Below are 15,972 nucleotides of genomic sequence, written 5' to 3'. Positions count from 1 at the left end.
CTCTGGTGAAGAAGTCCATGAGCTCCTCGCAATTCATATTTAAGGCGAGGGTGTTGAACTTATCCAAACATGGAATTTGGAACTGGAGTAGCCATTCAGTCCCTCGGGGATCCTATTTTGCAGGCATAGATGATAGAGAACAGTTTAAGATTATGTTTTGTAGTAAAGCCGCTATTAGCTTTACATTTCAAATATGTGACTGACAGTTTGATTACAGCCTATCAATTTGAATGTGAACTAGCTGCCTCCCTAGTCAAGAAGTTCTAATGCAGTTAATACACAGACATCTGTCTTGCAATGTGATAAATTTTCTCAGTATCTCCTCCACAAATGAAAAGACCAATTCAACCTCATCAGTCCATGCTTAATTGTCATCAAAATTATGGAAAGTATAACAATAGCCTGTTCACTGACAATGACCTTTAGTTCTACCAAGCCCAATCAGCTCTGGAATTGTTTACAGCCTTGGTCCACACAGGGACAAAAGTGCTGAACTTAAGAGAGAAAGTAAAGGCAGCATTTGAATGAGTGTGGCCATCAAGAAGCCCTACCCAAATTGAAGACCGTGGCAATGAGGGGAAAACTTCCTAGGAGACAGACCTAGCACAAAGGTATATGGTTGGGTGAAGATCCATGTTCTTAGTTCCCGAACATGGCTACAGGCATTCCTTATGTGTGGTCAGAGACAGGGATATTTAATGATTGCACAATATTTGGCATTACTCATGGCATCTCAGATACCGAAGCTATTCAAATACAGTGAACCCTGGAAACATCCAGGCTTGGTGCAGTGAATGGTAAGTAACATTCACACCACACAAATATAAGGCAGTCATTCTCTTGAACAAGAGAGAATTTACCCATTGTCTCTTGACATCTAATGCTATTAGCATCGCTGAATTCCCTATTATTAACTTCATCAGGTTTACTGTTGACTAGGAACCGGAACGAACTGAGCTAGTCATTAAAATACTGTGGCTCCAAGAGCAGATGACAGGCTAGGAATTCGGAGGCAAATAACTCACCTACTGACTCTCCCAGCCTATCTACTATTCATAAGGCATAAGTCAGAAGTGTGATGAAATATTGTCCACTTGTTAAATTATTGCAACTTCAACAACACATGAGGCTAGACCCCATTCAAGATAAGTGTCTTTTCGATTTTCACTCCATTTGACACTTTCAATATTCGTTCCTTTTGACTGTTTATACATTGGCAGCAGTGTAAACCAACTATAATTTGCACTGCAACTACATCGACGGTCCTTTCACAGTCACTGGAGGAACATAATCCAAGAACTCCATCCTTATCAGCACTGGACTGCACCACATGGACTGCAGCAGTACAAGAAAGCAGCTCACCGACACATGGTGTAGGTCAATTTGAGCCGGGCAATAAATGTTGGCCTAAACAGCAATGCCTGCATTTCTTGAATGAACAAAACCCACATTAGAGATCATATTGTGGTCTTCCCTACTCTCTTTAAATATAGTATACAGCATCATTCTACAGTTCTCATCACTAGTGGAAAATATCATAGTCAGTGTGCTTTGTGTGGAAGCAGGGATAATTTGTGAAGATTGTTTCCTTTTTCCAATATTACGTGTTGATTCTGGGTATGGTACAGCTACGTAATATATTTTTAACCATATGTTCATTTTCAGTTACCTGCTAATAAGGATGCATATAGGAAGACATGGAATCCCAAGTACACACTACGGAGTCACTTTGATGGAGTCCGTGCATTAGTTTTTCATCCCGTAGAGCCTGTGCTGGTTACAGCCTCTGAAGACCACACCCTTAAGCTTTGGAATCTCCAGAAAACTGTCCCTGCCAAAAAGTATGTTTTTTTTTAAAGTTGCTTTTATACCGTTGCATTTATGACAGGGTCGAAATTAATTAGTGCACAAGTTCCAGGTCCAATTATATGCCACAAAGAAAAGCAGCATGATTTTCTGTACTGGACTTACATTCTGTATTTGCACAACACCATATTGGTATTTGGTGCTTGATGTCCATCCCTGATGGTTGCCTGAAACAAGACACAGGCATCAGTTAACTGTGCTAATAAGGGTACAGTGTGTGCACCAGGACCCTTTAATGAAATTAATGCCTTGGCATGCTTAAAACATGCGTTTATTAACTTGCCCATCAATTTGAAGAGGAAGCAACTTGCACTGGAACATTTTTTTTTACATTTTCACCTTTATTTAGTTAAGTGACTGGGTAGCCTGTTCTTTTAGCTTTGCTGTGCTCTTTTAGACTAGGTTTCTGAGAAGCATTTGTCTGTGAGAGACTTGCAGCTTGAATATATGGAGAGCAAGAACTTATTCAGAGGATTTGTTTGTTAATTGATGAATGTGAAAATGCTACAGGGCTTTCCACTTAAGGCTGCTAAATCAGGGGAAGGAGCAGAGTAGTAGCAAAAGATCCACACTAACTGCAGGAGGATGGCAAAGGAAACTTCAAGAACCAAATATCATAACTGAATCTGAGGAGTAATGTGCAAAGTTATTGGGAGACAAGTTCTTGCCTGTGCTGCCAAAGTGGGAATTGGAGCTTAGTGAAGGTCCATATGATTCTAAACTTGTATTGTTGTGAGTCCTTTTAAACTGCTTCGCATGACATTACCATTTGCTGTATACTCTGTCCTGCAGTAAGCGATGTGCTGTTTGTGAGCTTCAGCAGCCCATTACCATCTTCATGACAAGCAGAAGTAAGGCACTCGGATTTGCTTGCACTCCTAATTTCCATAGGTGTTGAATATCCCGTATATCGGTTTCTGTGCTTTCCATCATGTGCCAGCAATGTTTCAACATGGACTTGGCATTTGCTAAAAGTTCAATTTGTGTCAACAGGCAGTGCCTTTTGTAAATCTGACATTTTTATGATGTAGTCATGATGATTTTAAGAATCTCAATCCTCAATAATGCCTCTGTTCCATCCATTTGGCAAGCTATCTTCTGGCGATGGGAGTATTCTCGTCATCAGTGCTGTTAACTACTTTATAAGAATCCAGGCAAGACTGTGAGCATCAATATAATGAGAAGCATGCAGGAACAAGGATTTTGATTTAAGTAAGCCATTATCATCCTAATACAATGGATCCACTGTTTGTCAACTCGGGTGGGATCCTTCAGTATATTCCCAGCACTTCTCCTTGTTGCATGCTTCACAATAATGGTTTTCAAATGTCGGACTCAAAAGTCTTATTTGGGGTCAGGGGCTCCCTGTCCTCTCAGCAGCAATGGTGTCTGTGGAAAGAAGACAGCCCTGTTCAGAGGTACTGATGGGGTACCCTTGGACCCACTGTATCAATTGTATTAAACAGTGGAACAAAGATCTCTTCAATGTCAGAAAATGTTTTTAACTGTAATTTAACTGACTGGGCCAAAAATGAATGTAGTCTAAGTTGGGTCCTGACTGTGTCCAGGGTGTGGAACAAAAAGTTAAGTTGTGGTTGAGGCAGGATGATGATAGGTGGCTGCAGACTTCTCTACATTCCATCTCTTGTCAACATGTTCCACAAGCCACTAATCCTGTGCTTGAGAGGCACTGTCAACTAGACCAGAAGAACAAGGGCTGGTGAGTGTGTGGGAATGGAGACTGGTTGAAAAAAAAGGCTGGTATGTCTGAGGGGGTTTGGGAAGATGAGCTGATTGTATGGAAGAGTGCAGAGCAACTGGGAAAATATGTCTATGGTGATAGGGAATGGAATGAATACTCTGTATGTGAAGATGGGCTTCACGGAGTTATCTGTCACCAGAGAATATGGAGAGCTTAGCAGAAAATTGCATGAATACATAAAGTAACATTTTCACAAAATACTTCAAAAATACAGATTTTCTTTGCATGAAGTATAATTATGTTGATTGTATATGCAAACTTTAAGATTCATATGCTAAATGTTGCTGTCCTGCTTTATTGCAGTTTTTTTTCTGGCATCTGCATTTTGATTAATTACGAAGTGTTAAAATGGGGTCACACTGAAAAATAGTTCAGAGAGCACTACTCCACAATGCCAGCAGTGTTGGGGCTGCCAGTCCAGACTAGTAAGAAAATTCAGAAGAAATTCTCCTGAATTTTCCTTCCACTGCCCTTGATTTTCTTGCATTTAACCAAGCCCTTGAATAGTATTATTTTATGTATTTGTGAAATGTAACACCACTGAAACAGATGTGTTAGAGAAAATGGTGAACAGGCTAAAGTATTTACAAAAGTGAATGCATTAAGAAATAACTATAGGACTCTGTAGGTTTGTCATGATCATCAATAAAATATTCTCAGCTTGTGCGAGTAAAATCAGGGCGGGGAAGGAAAGAGTCAGTAAGTGGAGGTGGGAGAATCATGGAAACTGGAAACAAAGTCAATTAAACTTTTCAGTTCTTGGCAAGAGTAGGTGATGCAATCCTCAAGGTACCAGAAAAAGGGATGAGGGACAGAGCCTGAGTCAAACTGGAATATTGGATGTTTCATGTATCCCATAAAAAGAGAGTCCAATTTTTTTGTTCTTATCTCAGATTTTCTGCAGTATTTTACTTTTGTCTTAGTATAATTTCACATTTTCTTATTGTGTAGCTAAACTTAAAAAGATGAATAGCTAAAGTAAAACAAAACTTAAAATAAAAGCTGCCCTGCTCCAAAAGGCACTGCATAATTTGACAAGTGATGACATAGCTAATGCCTATTTATAAATTGGTTTTAATTCAGCATCCAGCTCCTCGCTGTATTTGGTTACCTGTTTGTGTTTCTACTAGCTGGTTTTTGAGAAGCAACAGCTGAACATTGTTGTGGACCAGGCCCCCTCAAAATATTTTAAGAAGTTAGCCTAGACCCTAAGTACTTATTTTAAAAGTAGATGTGGAGTGCCATCTTCCAGATATTTAGCAAAACACAATTTATTTAAACACTAGAGTTAAAATGTAAACAAAAGAAAGAGCAATTTAAAATAACTTAACTCTTGGAAAACTTAACTGAATAATATATACAGTGCCTATTACTAATTAACCAATATGTAACATCCCATAAACGTACCCCTTGGCAAAAAGGCAAACCCAGGCACAGATTCTCACATACAGTTCTCCAATCCAGGAGGAAAAAACATCAAAAGAAAATTCAAATAAAGTAGCAGCTAGGGGAGTTTCACTGAAGCTTCCAACTCTTTTGAGACCCCAAAGGCTTCTAAATCTAAAATGTAAACTAAATCTAAAAACTAAAAAGTTAGAAAGACTGGTCTGGGAGAGCTGGCCACACCCATGCTTCCACTGTTCCAACTTTACTTCAAAAATCCCCAAGGTACCTCAAATTGTTTATTTTCTTACCTATGTCTTGTCACTCTGCCTTACAACCTCTCTTCAATAAAAAAAACCTGGACAAAGTAACCTCTTCAAAGCCACAGCATGACAATGTTGACTGATGGCACTTAAGACAGCACTTCAATGACAGCAACCTCAGTAGTTTTTGCTTGTATGTGTGTCCATGTGCTGACCCCTAGCTAATAGCACTGTGGGTGTACCAAGGAGGAGGTTGGCTCACCACCTTGAGGATAATTAGTGATTGGCAACAAATGCTGGTCTTGTCAGAGGCACACTCATCCTGTGAACAAATTCAGAATGAAACCTTCTGAGCAATGCACAGTGCAAGTCTATGAGCTGGTGTCAAGAAAGGAACAAACATACTTTTTAATGACATGGATTAGCAGAAGCATCTGGATAGCTTCAGAAAGCAGTAGCATAGTATCAAGCATAATGTGAAAATTAGAGATTTAAGTGCAACTGGAAGGTGGTTTAAAATCCTGCAGGACCTGTCCTCCAGCTCAGTAGATTCAACATTCCTGATGCATCTCTGTTCACAATGCACCTCACTAATCATTCATGTAGACTCAGTGCACGGATGAACGTTGGCTTTGTAATGCAGATGGCTTGCTTGCTCTTGTTGTGTATGAACATTGCCTGTAAGTAGATTGGATTTGTCAGTAGAGTGAGGTTTGAGGGAATGTTTGTTAAGGTAGAGTGATGTTTCTTGTCCGTCAACTGGGTAAAGGTATGAGGATATAAAGAGTGAGGACAGTATCACTAGGAGTAGAGAGTGATGAGGAGTGCTGCAGTAATTGGGGGGATAAGAAGATCACAGGGGCAACATATAATGAAATTCCAGGTAGAGTGTCATGAAAGATATTAGGAACCATATATCCGCTATTCATCATCTTCCAGCAATGCAGTTACGGTCTAGAAAATGACACTGACCTACATCTGCATTTGATATATTGCAGCCTGCTCAGAATTGCTGTTTTATTACTTCTGGCAATCTCCTTCAGCAATCTCTCCAAGACACTGTTAGAAAAATGAGGCTGATTTACAAATTTATCATTGATCATAACTTTTATCATAGTTTTCAGAAGCTAAACTGTGCCCCTCCTTTAAGTCATGTAGGCTACTTTTAAGTGGCACTAGCTATATTGATGCCTCTTCTCCATGTCCCAGTGAAGTAATCTGACAATTGACAGTACAAGTAGTGCTGAAAAGCCATTTATATTGTTTATAGTCATCAGTAAGAAAACTGCATCCACATGCACCTAGCGTTGAACTTCTGCCACACCTGAAAATAAATATCTTGCAATGTCAACATATTGTTTCTGTGGGTCTACATTTGTACATGACGCAAGAAAAAAAAACGTATTTTGATAACCATGCTTGAGGGAACTTTGGCAGAGTCAGTTTATTTACTTGTTTCCTCTGCACTGCTTATCTGAGTTGGTTAACCACAGTCAGGTAATGCAGCATTGGCCCAATGTATTGTCCATTGTAATCCTTCTGATTAACTAACTGAATTAATTTTATTTTACCAAAAACACAAGCTTGCCAATTTTTACAAATGGTTTGGTTGCTACTCTGCATTCTGACTTGCACTCCTTAAGCATTTAAGAAAATCCTGTTAGCTTTGATTACTCATGCAGAGTTTGAGAAAGTAAGAAATTCTCAACAATATGGTCTATGAATGCTGAAAGAAAAGAATGGTCAGGATATCCTGAGAGATCTGCTCAATTAAAACTAAAATTATGCAGCTAAGTTTATTAGAATGTAATGACAACAGCTTATGTGCCAGTATCACTTTGTGTAATTCTCGTGCTAGATTTTACACTGCTATGGGAAGATTACCAAATTCAACTGACTGTCAGAAAAATTAGCTACTGTGAGCCAATTCTTGAATTGTTTCTTTTTCTTTTGCTGTGACAATATTGTTTTGTAATTCACAAAATATTTGGAAGACATTATAATCAAGACTATATGATCCAGGAAGTAAAATTTCATTTCTGTAGTTGCATTATGCTGAGTTAACTTCAAAGAATGCTGTTTGAATAGGAATCTGTCATTGGCTTATTGATCATTTTTGTGAAGCAGAGTGTAGTCTTTAAGGTTCTAGACTGCCAAAGAAATACAATTGCAGTTACGTTAAACAAAGTTATGCAGTGTTATGGACAGTAACCTGTGAAGGTCTTGGCTGATTTCAGTTTGCATTCTGCCAAGACCACTTAGATGATGCTCCACTGATTGGAATCAAACCTAGTGCATAAGGTGGTTGTGATTGCCATTTTGATTACATTTATTTATTTATTTGCTCTTGAACCAGCTATGCTTCTACCCAATCTATTCCAGTACAACATGGGCAATTTGGAAAATTGCAATTGTACAGGGTGTTGGTGAAACAACATCTAGAGTATCATGTGCAGTTTTGGTCTCCTTACCGGAGGAAGAATGATCTGACTATGGAGCGAGTGCATTAGTGGTTTACCAGACTGATTCCCAGGATGGCAGGGTGAATCAGTTAGGGCTATATTCACTGGAGGGGAGAATACAGGGGGAGAACCAAAACAAAATCCTAAAAGGACTAGACAAGGTAAATGCAGGAAAGATGTTCCCAGTGCCTGGGAAGTACAGAACCAGATGTCACCGTTTATAGATATAGGGTGGGCCATTTGTGACTGATATGAAGAGAAATTTATTCATGTAGAGAGTGGTGAGCCTGTGGATTTCTCTTTCTCTGCCATAGAAACAGTTGAGGTGAAGAGATTGAATGTTTTTAAGGAGGAGTTAGATCTGGTTCATTGGTCTAAAGGAATCAAAGTATATCTGGCAAAAATTGGAACAAGAGTGGTGAGTTAGGTGATCAGCCGTGAATCATATTGATTGGCAGAACAGGCCTACTCCTGTTTTGTATGTTTCCAAGTCTGGGTAAGTGTCATCTCCTCCTCCCCCCTTTTTCAAAAAATACACATCTTTCTTATCCAGTTACTGTTGGATCTACTCTCAGTTATGATCAAAGTGATGGATCACTTCCAGGCTTGGCTGCCCAAGCAAGTAACATTAATGCCATACAATAATGCCAAGCAATAACCATCTAACTGTTGTCCCTTAAATGGCATTACCATCACTGAATACCCCCATCAGCAATGTCCTGGGGATTACCACTGATCAGAAACTGAGCTGGACTAGCCTTCTGTGACTATAAGAACTGGGCAGAAGCTGCAACTTCAGCACATAACTTGCCTCCTGTCACCCAAAGTCTTTCCATAAGATAAGGCACAAGTTAGGAGTGTCGTAGACCACTCTGCAAATGTGTGGGTGGGTAAAGTTCCAGCAGATCTTGACAAGATCAACATTGTCTAGGGCAAAGTTGATCCACCAACTTCAACATTCGCACCCTTCCTACTGACACACAGTGGCAGCCTGTGTATCATCTAAAAGATGTGCTGCAGTAATTCAACAAACCTCTTTTGACAGCACCTCCAAACCCAAGACAATACCACCCAGAAGGTCAAAAGCAGTAGATGCATGGGGCTGTTATAACCTCTAAGTTCCGTCCAAGCTGTGCATCATCTTGACTTGGAAATATTTCACTTTTCCTTCACTGTTGTTTAGTCAAAATCCTGGAACTCCCTTCCTAACAGCACTGTGGTGATTCCTACACTTCAAGAACTCTAGCAGTTCAAAAAGAAAGCTTGTCTCCACTTTCTCTCGGGCGACCTAGAGGTGGGCAATAAATGTTGGCTTAGTCAGCAATGTCCTTATCCTATGGATGCATAAAAAATCCTACCATCTCAAAAGACAGTAGTATAAGCATCAGTGCAGCTGCAAATGTGTTGCTGGTCAAAGCACAGCAGGCCAGGCAGCATCTCAGGAATAGAGAATTCGATGTTTCGAGCATAAGCCCTTCATCAGGAATCATTAGCATCAGTGCAGTTCAGTTATTTTGCCACATTTCAACATTTTGAAGGAGTGATTCTTGAGTGAAACCTAAATACACTTTGCTGCTTACTCTTTTGAGACTATTTGCAGCCATATGCTGTCTATTTTGGCCATTTATTTGCAATGTTAAGCTCTTGCAGAGGTTTTATAACCTGAACCTTCACAAACCAAACAGCCTAGACGTACCTGCAAGTTATCCATATATTAAAATAAAGTTGCTTTGAAATATTACCACAGTCCATCTGGCAAAGATGACCAACCTACTGGAAGGAGTTTCAGAATAGTTTGAAGCTTGATGGTTTAGCTAACTGAGTTACTTTGAGGAAGGAACTTTGTCTTCCATTTTTTTCCATACTTAGAATACGGTGTCGGAAAAGACTTTATTTCTTATGCTGTTGTATACCTTGCTGCCATACAACAGTATGGTCAGGGGAGCATTTGGTGGATGCAGGTCTTGGTGTTCAGTGTTAAAGTTTTATTGTTACACATGGGCTCAGTAAATTCATTAGTTGTGATTAGTTCCTGCCTTACACAGTTATTTGACTCCTCATCTAGAAATATCTGAGAGTTTATTCTGCTTAGGATGAACTCATTAGTGTGAGGTATTGAAAATTCTGGTGGAGTTAATACACAGAACTGCAGAAGAAGAGTATAGTCATCCAGTCCTTAAGTCATTTGTGCTCTTTGCTCATGTGTACCTCAACTTTATTTGCCCAACTTTGTGCTTATCCTTTGATGCCCCTACCTAACAAAATTACATTAACTTCAGTTTTGAATTGACTTAAAATTTGCAGGTGAGTATTCTAGATTTTTCACTACCATGAGAGGAAAGTATTAAACGCCCTTCCTAATTTCACTCCTAAATTGCTTTACTCGAATGATAAGATTATGTCTCATCCATTAGGTTACCTCCACCACTCTATTTAATCATTGTAAAAATCTGAATTAGATCACCCCAAAATCAACTAAATTTGTTGGAATAGTACTTTTTTTGTAATCTGCCATCATACTGCAACCCCCTGTTATCAGTCTGGTAAACTTTCATTGTATTTTTTCCAAGCAAATTTAATTATATTAAGGCTTGGTATTCAATACTGCAAATATTTTATTAGCAAGGCTATGAACAACTGAAATAAACTTTAATTTGGAATTCTAACTAGCCTTAAGGTTAAAACTGCACCATTTTCTTTTATCACTTTTTCTATCTGTGTGTTGGTTTTAAATAATTCACAGGCATAGACACTTAAACTATTTGACTCCATCACTGATCCTCAACTTCCCTTTAAGGGAATATATTCTGATTTGTCTTTCTTGGATCCATAATGATAATCTTGCATACCAAGCTGAATTTAGTCCATCATAATTTTGCCCCGAAGTTAAGTCAATTTGCGTAACTTTGTCACCCACAAACCTGGATATGTAAAACACTCCTAGTTATTGACCTAGTAGTATGTTTAAAAGCTGAGAGCCCAGTACAAATTTCTGGGCAGCAGCACTTAACAATCATGCCAGTCAGGACAACAAGTACTTTGTCTCCTACCACCCAACAAAACTGTCAGACCATTCCAAGGTTATTTTCAGTTCAGTCCACACTCAGATTTATTAATCTTTTGTATGGAACCTTATCAAATGCTTTCTTTTCAAAAATATATTTTTATTGAAAAATAATTTTTTTAATATTAAAACAAATACAAAGAAAGAACACCAAAAAAAGGTTTTTAAAAAACCAAACGGCCTTCATGTACGAATGTATAAATATGCATAGAAAAGTATATATATATATAAAAAAGCTCCAAATAATTACTTAACTAAATAAATAATAACCAACAACAAACTAATAAATAAAAATAATGCAGCTCAGCCAAACAAAACACTTACTCTCTAATATCATGAACATTTGTTTTCACATATACATACGTTCGCAGTGCCCCAGTTTTGGTTGTTGGACTCTTAAAGCACAATTGTTACGGCTATATAAAAGCTCTTATTAGTGTGGCAGACAAATCTGTGTCCTGGTATTCCAGAAAGTGTCGTCATGTCTTCTAGAAATTCTCAGTCTTCTGGTGTACCATGCTTGTGAGAAAATCCAAAGGGATATGCTCCATAACAATCTGCTGCCAACGCGACAACCCCGAGGGATTTTCAGACACCCAACCTAACAATATCTTTTCTTGCGCAGAAAGTGAGAATGTTGAAAAGTTTTTTTTCTTATGCACATCTACAGGGAGTACACTGGGCAGGCCAAGAAGGAGACAGATCGGGCCCTTCTCCACCTTTACACCCAAAATCCCCTCCATTGCACCTGCCACAGTGCTCCAGTATGTTTGAAGGCCACCACAGAACCAGAGACAATGGGTAAGAGTGTCCGTACCAGCCTTGTGTTTGGGACATGTTGAAGATATCCCTGAATTAAATTTTGACAAACAATCTGGAACCAAGTGGACCCTGTGGAGAAACTTCAACTGTGAAGCATGGGTCCTATTGTAAATTGATATCTTTCTTGCATTTTCCCAAATATCTTCCCTTAGCTCTGAGGAGACCTCAACGCATAGCACTTTCTCCCACACCCTGCAGAATTGATCGAACTCACCTGAGGGGGTGCCCCCCAATTGATGATACAAAGTGCCGACAGAAAGTGTACCCTTTGCACTGAGCACCCTCCTCTCTATGTCGGATTGGAGGGATCAGTCAAAAGCATTGTCTTTTTTTGAATAAAATCCCTAACTTGAAAAAAAAATGAAGTCCCTGTTAGATGGTTCATATTTCCATGCTAACTGATCAAAGGCCATCATTGTGTCTCCCTCAAATAAATCGCCCATGCAAGACACACCTCTAGCTGCCCAATGTTTGAATCCTCAATCTATCATCCCCAGTTGAAAACCTGGCATAGCAACAATAGGTGTACGAGAAGATGTTTTGCCAATATTGCCTTCACTCTGCTGAATTGCCCTCCATGCTTTAACAGTATTGATCACGACTGGGTTATGGCAATTTCCCTAACTGTCCTCATTTTGTCCAAAAACAGCTAGTTAGTAAGGGGGCACCTTGCCTGAGAGGTTTTGATATCTAACCGTATTGAAAAAGATTCCCCACAAGCCCAGTCACTCACGTAAGATAAAGGTGAGCTTAGTTGACACAGTCTCCAGCCTTAACACAGGAGAGGATTTTGAAGTCCACATTTGAGAGTGAAATGGGCCTGTACGAAGCACAGTCCTCTGGGACCTTTCCTTTTTTAAGAATAAAGCGAAATGTTGGCCTCTCTCAGAGGTGGTGGGGGATGATCATGACTGTACGAGTCACTGAACGTTTTAAGCATCGGGCTTGACGATATGTTTAAAAATTCCTTAAAGAATTGGTTGGGAAGTCCATCAAGGAGAAAGTAAGTTCTGCAGATGCTGGAGATATCTCTCCACCTCTGAGGCTCCCAGCCTCTTTCCTGATGAAGGCTCCTACCCGAAAAGTCGATTCTCCTGCTTCTTGGATGCCGCCTGACTGCTGTGCATTTCCAGCAATACAGTCTCAACTGGGAAGTCCATCAGGACTGGGCGCCTTTCTACTCTGAAGCTTCTTCACAGCCTCCTGCACCTCTTTCTCTGAAAAGGATGCATTGAGAAAAGACTCTTGTTTGTGGGTCATGCCCAAGAGTTCCAGGTCCTTGAAAAAGGACTCCATCTTCACAACCCTCAGATTGGTATAAAAGTATTAAAGTAAAATCTCTGCAATGCCACATTAATCTTTTTGGAATCACGTGTTAGGTTCCCAGACCCTTCTCTAATCAACGTAATGGTTTGAGGGACACTCGTTTTCCTGGTGAGATATGCTAGGTACTTGCCTAGCTTGTCACCATGCTTGTATAACCTCTGCGAAAGTAAGCTCAATCTTTGTTGTCTGCAAGAGCATGAAATTCAATGCAGACCACAGCGCCATAATCCTCTGTAGCTTGACCAACAAGGGCCTGTCAAAGTAAGCCTTTTCACTTCTTTCAACTATGCTTCAACAAGACAATGCTATTCGTCCTTCTGCCGTTTCCTACTGGCAGAAGAGGAAATAACTAACCCCTGGCATAGGATTTGGCAGTTTCCCAAAAGGCCGGACTGGCTACTAACCGAGTCTTGAGTTAATGCCTAGGAATGTCCTAAATTCCCATGAGAAATACTCCACAAACGTATTATCGTTGACGATAAAGAGATCCATTCGCCAGTGCCTCAGGCCCTCTGTGACATCCTTCGTCTTAACCAACAGGTACATTGGAGCGTGATCAGAAATGGTAATGTTACTGATTGTACAAGATGTCACCAAGTCCAGGGTTGTCACGGGGGGGTCAGAAAAAAAATCAATCCTGGTGTGACATCTGTGTGGATTGGAAAAAAACATAAAATCCCTGCCTGTAGGGCGGAGATGCCTCCAGACATCCACCAACCCTAACTCCACACACAGGTCCACTAATTGTTCAGTTTGTTACAAAGGGTATCGGTGGTGGGGGTGGAGCGCTTTGGGCAACTAATCTACTGAGGGATCCATGAGACAATTAAAATTTCCCGCTATAATGATATGCCAGAACTTGAGACTAATCACTTTACAGAAAGCATCTACCAGAAATTTGAGGGGATGGGCCAGAGGGCAATAAACATTTAAAACACCATATGCCCTGTTTATCAGGGCTTTGAGAATTACAAACCTCCTGTGTCTGACTTTACCACACTCTAGTAACTTAAATGGGAGATTCCTCCTAACCAATATAGCCACTCCCCTATTTCTGTTATTAAAAGATGAAAAGTAAACGCGATCAAACTCATTCTGCTGTAGTTTCAAATGCTCACTATCATCCAAGCGTGTCTCTTGTAACAAAGCAATATCCACATTTTCCTTTCTAAGACTCGAAAGTACCTTCTTTCTCTTAATTGGTGAGTGATTCCCCTTGATGTTCCAGGTACACCATTTAATCAAATCATTAGCCACAACCTTCTGCAGTAACATTTAGATTACAGAGGAGGAACTCGAACCGCAAATTGCCGAGCCTTAGTGTAGCAAGACCCATTGAACGTAAAAACTGCATAAACTAAAACCACTACAGTTAACAAACCTACAAAGCTATCAAAGATTATATACAACAAAAACCAAAAAAACAAACCAACATATAAAGCACCAATGGCGCTGAATAGGGGAACTCACCCCCTGTCCAAAGGGGTCATCCCAAAACCCAACTTCCCATCCCGCTGCCAATTCTGCAGCCTGGACATTTAAATACTTGAACTGAGCATAAACCGCCTGTAAGTAGGCACCTAGCCATCCCAACTATTTTCCCCACTCCTAGCTAGAGCCGCACTGCAAACACAAGCAGAAAACAAAGAAAATACACCATGGAATAACAATGTGAATAAAGAAATTTTTAAAAAGAGGGTAAGTACTCCACCCATCCTTTAGTATAACTTAGAAATTGAAAGTACACATCTCAACCGCCGCCAATGGTTTGAACCAGATTATTACCAATAAAAAAGATAGGAAAAGAAACCCCTGACTGGACTTCCCTTTTTTTTTAAAGAAAAAACAGAGACATACCCAAACAATGCTACTATTTGTACATACTAAATTGTTCAGATTAAGTTAATTTGTCCACAAAGCCTTTTACCTTCTCCAACATGTCAAAGAGATTTACAGATCCATCTAAGGTGAATCGAAGCACCACCGGATACCTCGGAGAGTACAGAATCCCAAAATCGCTCGATCTTTCCTTGACGCCGTCATGGGATTTTCTTTGCTGGATCACCGCCGCTGAGAAGTTCTGGAAGAACATGATCTTAGAGCCCTTGTAAACTAGGACCTTCGGATCCTTCCCTAGATTCTGGAAGCTTCCACAATTCCTCCTTATCTCTATAATGATGAAACCACACCAAGATAGGACCAGGACATTGATCCAGACCTGACCTCCGTGTTGTGACCCAGTGGCCCTCTCAATCTTCAAGCCTCCAAGTTAAGGAATTTCGGCAACCGGTCCTCAACAAATTCTGCCGGCCACTCACTTTCCTTACCCTCCGGTAGACCGACGATATGAATATATTTTCTTCTGCCCCTGTTCTCAAGATCATCAACTTGGTCAAGCAAATTACAGGCCTACATCCTATCCTTGGATGAACGGGTATCAGCTTCCACCTTTGAGACTCTATGTTCTACCTCATCCATCCTTTTCTCCAGGTCTCCCAGCTACAGTTCATGCTTCTGCATCGGGACCAGTTTCTCCTCTATCTGCTTACCCAACATCTTGCGAGATTTCACAAGCTCTTTCACCAGGACCTGGTGAGAAATCGAGCCCAAGGTTCCTGCAGGCTGGGCTGGGGCCCAGCCTTGGATGCTCCTCCTCCCTTCTTTGGCATCCCTGAATAGCAAAATCCAAGATAAGCTGACTGTTAACAGTTTCCTGGACTCCGCGATATTTCCAAAGTCTTAGGATATCAGGGTGGTGTGGGTGTGGTGGGTTAAAAGCTCGTCCTGCTCCTGTGGAGCTCTGCAACGTGATCTTCTTAGATCGCTGCCATCTTGGAACCCCCATCAAATGCTTTCTTTGATGGAGTTCTTCTCAAATAAATCTCACTCAAGTTTATCTGACGTGCCATAGTTTTCACAAATCCAGACTGTTGGTACTACTTTTGTTTTAATCTACACAATGATAAACTGAGGTAACGTTGCTATAGTTGATATAAACTTGTTAGTTTTACACTCAGCTGTTTC

General features: G+C 40.2%; 1 protein-coding gene across 3 annotated transcripts in view; it reads left to right on the top strand.

Annotated features, from left to right (window-relative positions):
- The window catches only part of strn3 (striatin, calmodulin binding protein 3), a 184,636-nt gene that overhangs the window by 135,448 nt on the left and 33,216 nt on the right, over positions 1–15,972 (top strand). For all 3 annotated transcript variants that reach the window (XM_060829030.1, XM_060829029.1, XM_060829028.1), the window contains one exon: positions 1,666–1,841. In XM_060829030.1, coding sequence (XP_060685013.1) covers positions 1,666–1,841 — 176 coding nt within the window. The remainder of the gene's footprint in view (positions 1–1,665; positions 1,842–15,972) is intronic.

Source organism: Hemiscyllium ocellatum, chromosome 8 (assembly GCF_020745735.1).
Source record: "Hemiscyllium ocellatum isolate sHemOce1 chromosome 8, sHemOce1.pat.X.cur, whole genome shotgun sequence".
Lineage (NCBI taxonomy): Eukaryota > Metazoa > Chordata > Chondrichthyes > Orectolobiformes > Hemiscylliidae > Hemiscyllium > Hemiscyllium ocellatum.
This window is presented reverse-complemented; position numbering and strand designations above follow the sequence as displayed.